A 4,169-nucleotide genomic window follows, 5' to 3' on the forward strand; every position below is an offset into this window, starting at 1 on the left:
CCACACTCCCCGGTGCCAGCCGATGCCCAGGCTGGATGCAGGCGGCTCCTGGCAGCCTGGTGCCCGGGCTGCGGCGTCAGCGAGAGCCCCAGGCAGCGGGGCCAGCTTGTGCAAGCTGGGTGGAGCCCTGGTAGCCACACCCAGGCTTTCCAGAGCGGGTCTTTACTTGGTCGGGAGGTGGAGCAGGCTGCAGCTCTGCTCACACCTTCCTTCCCAGCGCTCCTGGTGTGCAGCACGGCCGATGCTGGGCAGGAAGGACGGCAGCCCTGTGTGTGCTGCTGTGCCCTCCCTGCACAGGGAGATGCCCGTGCGGGGCTGCTCATTCTAACTGAGGGTATCCATAAGGGCCCTCAGATCAGCACAACCTTTTTGAAAATCAAAGCAGGCAGCTCTTACAATAACATAAGATCAACCCCAAGAAATTTTGGGGGAAGACGACCCTGGAAGGTTTTCCCCCTCAAACCTCCTAAGAACATATGGTCATTAAAAAACAAAACCAACCCGCTTTGAAGGTCATTCCAAACAGCTCTTTATAGCAGTGGGAGTTGGGTATCCAAGTACCATCTGCAGTTCAGGCTCCTGACAACTCATGTCTCACATTTAAAGCTTTGGGCATTCAAGTCAATTGGACCTCACAAACCTAAACCTGTGTCAGTGCCTCCAGCCCCTCTGTTTCAGTGGTGGGGGCTGCAAGATTGGGGCTGGCTCGGAGCATCCCTGCTCCTCACCATGCTGGTCACGGCCCCTGAGCCCAGGGCTTGGCCTTGGCAGGTCAGGATGTTACAGAGACACAGCTTCCACACAGGCTTTAAAAAAAAAATCACACCTTGCCATTGTAGGGTTAAACCATGACATTTCCAAACCCACTTCTGGAAACTCACAATTCAGCAATTACTGGAGTCATCACTTTAGGAATTACAGCACTTACCAGAACCCCACTGGGGTTTGCCATCTGTCTGGTTTCTAACCAGCACAGCTGGTTTTACTGGTATTTGCCAATAGCAGTGTGGTTTGGGTCATTACTACAGTGGTGCCATTTGATCTCTTGCTTCCCTGGGGACCATCAGGGACCCTTCTGCCACCAGGTACAGACATGAGCACACAGCCAGAGTCTAAGGTGTACAAGAGGGGTGAAAGAAGCATCATGGGCAGTTCAAACCAGGTTGGAGCTCATCCAGCAAGAGCAAAATTGTAATAGTATTATCAAATGAAGACAAAGGTGTGGCTGCACTGCATCTTCTTATGCAGTCTGCAAAGAGAAAAGCTCAAATCTGAACATCCGTCTTCAAAGAGAGCTGGTTAAATACAGTGAAGGCGAAAGACCAACTGCACCAGCAAAAGGTGCTAATGAAACAAATGCTGCTTATGCTAATTTGTCTGTACAAATATGCTGTTGCAAGAGATGTCAGCTGGCATTGTTCTGTGTGACTTTACCAGGGAAGAAGCAAACAGCATTTCAAGACACACCTGTCTACAGGATCTGGGAAAAGCAGTTGGGGATCTCAACATCTCAACACCAGCACTGTATCCCCCACAGGAGGAGAAACACTCTAAAAGAGGGATCTATGACAAAAGCTAAAAGTCTAGTGGCAAAAATATTGGAAATACAGAAACAGCAGCTGCAGAGCAAAAAACCAGGTGGTTCTCCAAATGGTTCATACTGGCACTTCAAGCAAAGGAAGTTTTTTACCTCTGGTTGCTGTTTTAAGACACATAAGAAACATCCTTTTGGATGGTTTGTTGAGCAAAATGACTCAGTAAGTACTTAAATATGTGTAACTGGGGTTGTGAATGAGCTGGAATTACCATCAATCATAGAGTTAATCATGGGAAGCACTGGCCAGAGCTGCTAACCCAGAAGCCAGTAGAACACCAGTAATAAATCAGTAAGATACTTAAAAACTCATTCTCACATTTCACACAACAGTAAAACACACAGTGTGAAACCTCCAGCTTGAACATGAAGGGCTGAAGATTGTCAGGGCTTTGTCAACCCAAGCAAAGAAAGCAAAAAGCTCAGAATGTACTGAAAGTACAATAAAGCATCCACTGCCCGGGCAACTTGCCCGCAGCAACTGAGAAGCTCCTGTGAACTGAGGAAGCAGCAAGATGTTTTTCCTGTGGCTTAAAGGATCATAATATCACTGAAAATCTGGGACACGTGCTGGGTGATGGGAGGACGTTTTTTGGTATACTCTGTGCATTCTGCCATGACTGTGCCTTAATCCCCACTGCTGACAAGGATGGAGTCAATATCACAGAACTTTTCAGATCATTTAAGATACCATAAATCAGCTGCCTGCAAAGACAAACAAAGTTTTTTGTCACTTACTTCCTGGACGAAAACTTCCTGTAATTGCCTATAAGATGCAATAGAAGTTCAGGCATTAAGCAAGGGCTGCTTATGACTGAGCAGCAGCTCGTGTGGCAAAATGCTCTTTTGGGCTAAAGAAAAAAGATCCCCATTCACCTTATATCATGCCCAAACTTCACTGATATGTGGCTCTTTGAAGATGTTTTGATGCTGTGCAGCAATGTGAGCTGCTGGGAATACATAAATTCATTTGCTCCGCTCTGCTGACAGTGATAGAAGATCACACGCGAGTTGCAAACAGAGGTCCAGGTGATTCCTTATCTCCCGCTTTTGCACGGGCAACAATGAATGTAAGGAGTGACTGTAAAGTTAAATAGGAAATTACTGGTGTGATAAGAGAAATTGCCAGAAGCTGACTGGTTAAAGTGAACTTTGCTCTAAATGTTTCCTCAATATCTCAACACAAATACTACAAAAGAAGTTTAATGTGAAACAGCTGAAAAGAACCATAAAGAGGACAAAGACAAAAGCTGAAAATGTGTCTGAGATAGTTGTCTGAGCTGCTTCTTCCACACAGAGTACACTGGCAAAGCAAAAGAAACAACAAGCAGCATAATTGAGTGAATAAATGCATGCCAGCATTGTGCTTGGTAGGCAGGCACTGTAGTCTTCCGGTTTTTATTACATCTGAGGGTTGTAATAACACACCAGAAACTGTGCAATGGGGCAAAATGGGCTGATCTTACTCATCCCCAGAGAGGCACAGACATCAAACCTAGGAGACAGGATTCTAACTTACTTCAAACCACAGGCAGTGATTTTCAGTCCCACAAATTTACTTAGGTCATATGTGGTGAGGTCCTGGCCTAGGCTGCCCAGAGCAGCTGTGGCTGCCCCTGGATCCCTGGAAGTGTCCAAGGCCAGGCTGGACGGGGCTTGGAGCAACCTGGGATAGTGGAAGGTGTCCCTGCCCATGGCAGGGCATGGAATGAGATGGTCTTTAAGGTTCCTTCCAATGCAAACCATTCTGAGATTCTCTCTGTGACAGCAACTCACCAGTGCTATTCTCTTGTCCAGCTTAATGATGTCCAGGGTTGGAGAAGAGCCCCAGCTGTGCAGACTCTCTGGCCAAGGGAGAAGGGCTGACAGGGACACACAGAGCCAAGGACACTGCAGGCCCTGCCACGCACCCACTCCAGGCTCTGGGACTGCTCTGCATCCCTGCAGCCACAGACACAGAGAGCCTGCAAGGGCACTGCTTGGATGACATGAAATCCCAGGCAAAAAGAAATTACAAGAAAGGAAAGGAGCAGGAACAGCTACAGGGCTGCTGCAGAAGAAGCAATCACATCATGCCAGACATGTAGAGAGCAGCGACAGCGTGGAGCGTGTGGTTACAGGTGTGGGACCAGCCACCGGCCCCGGGCGCTGCGGCACAAGGCTCCCCTCAAGGGACACAGCTCTATACGTACCGTCCGTGCCCGGCTGATCAGAGACCGGACCGAATCCTTAATGCTGTTCGTTTTGTTTCTCTGGAAAATGACAGTAGCTTGAGTCTGGCCAGACACTGTGAGGAGTGGCGTCCCTGGCCACCCCAGCTCCAGCTCCGGAGGGTGCACATCAGACATGAGGGGGAAGTAGGTGCCCGACGTTAGTTCAGAGTTGAGGGAGAACCTGTCTCCAGTGTCCCCATCACCAGGGTCGGCTTCTTTGTCTTTCATTGCACTGGAGTCTGGAAAGCTTTGGTTCCTCTGACGGCTGATATATTCCATGTCCAAGGTGGAAAGAAACGGCAGCTCCCTCTCCTCAGTGATGGCGCTCAGGTAGCCACGCTCCCCCTGCTCAAGAAAGGCGT

General features: G+C 48.8%; 1 protein-coding gene across 1 annotated transcript in view; it reads right to left on the minus strand.

The window, feature by feature from the left end:
* The window catches only part of FAM83C (family with sequence similarity 83 member C), a 23,715-nt gene that overhangs the window by 19,087 nt on the left and 459 nt on the right, over nt 1–4,169 (minus strand). Inside the window, exon 2 of the mRNA XM_017739041.1 lies at nt 3,787–4,169. This exon is cut by the window's right edge and continues 38 nt beyond it. Within this exon, the coding sequence (XP_017594530.1) occupies nt 3,787–4,169 (383 nt within the window). The remainder of the gene's footprint in view (nt 1–3,786) is intronic.

This window comes from Corvus brachyrhynchos, unplaced genomic scaffold (assembly GCF_000691975.1).
Source record: "Corvus brachyrhynchos isolate BGI_N302 unplaced genomic scaffold, ASM69197v1 scaffold427, whole genome shotgun sequence".
In the NCBI taxonomy this organism is placed as follows: Eukaryota; Metazoa; Chordata; class Aves; order Passeriformes; family Corvidae; genus Corvus; species Corvus brachyrhynchos.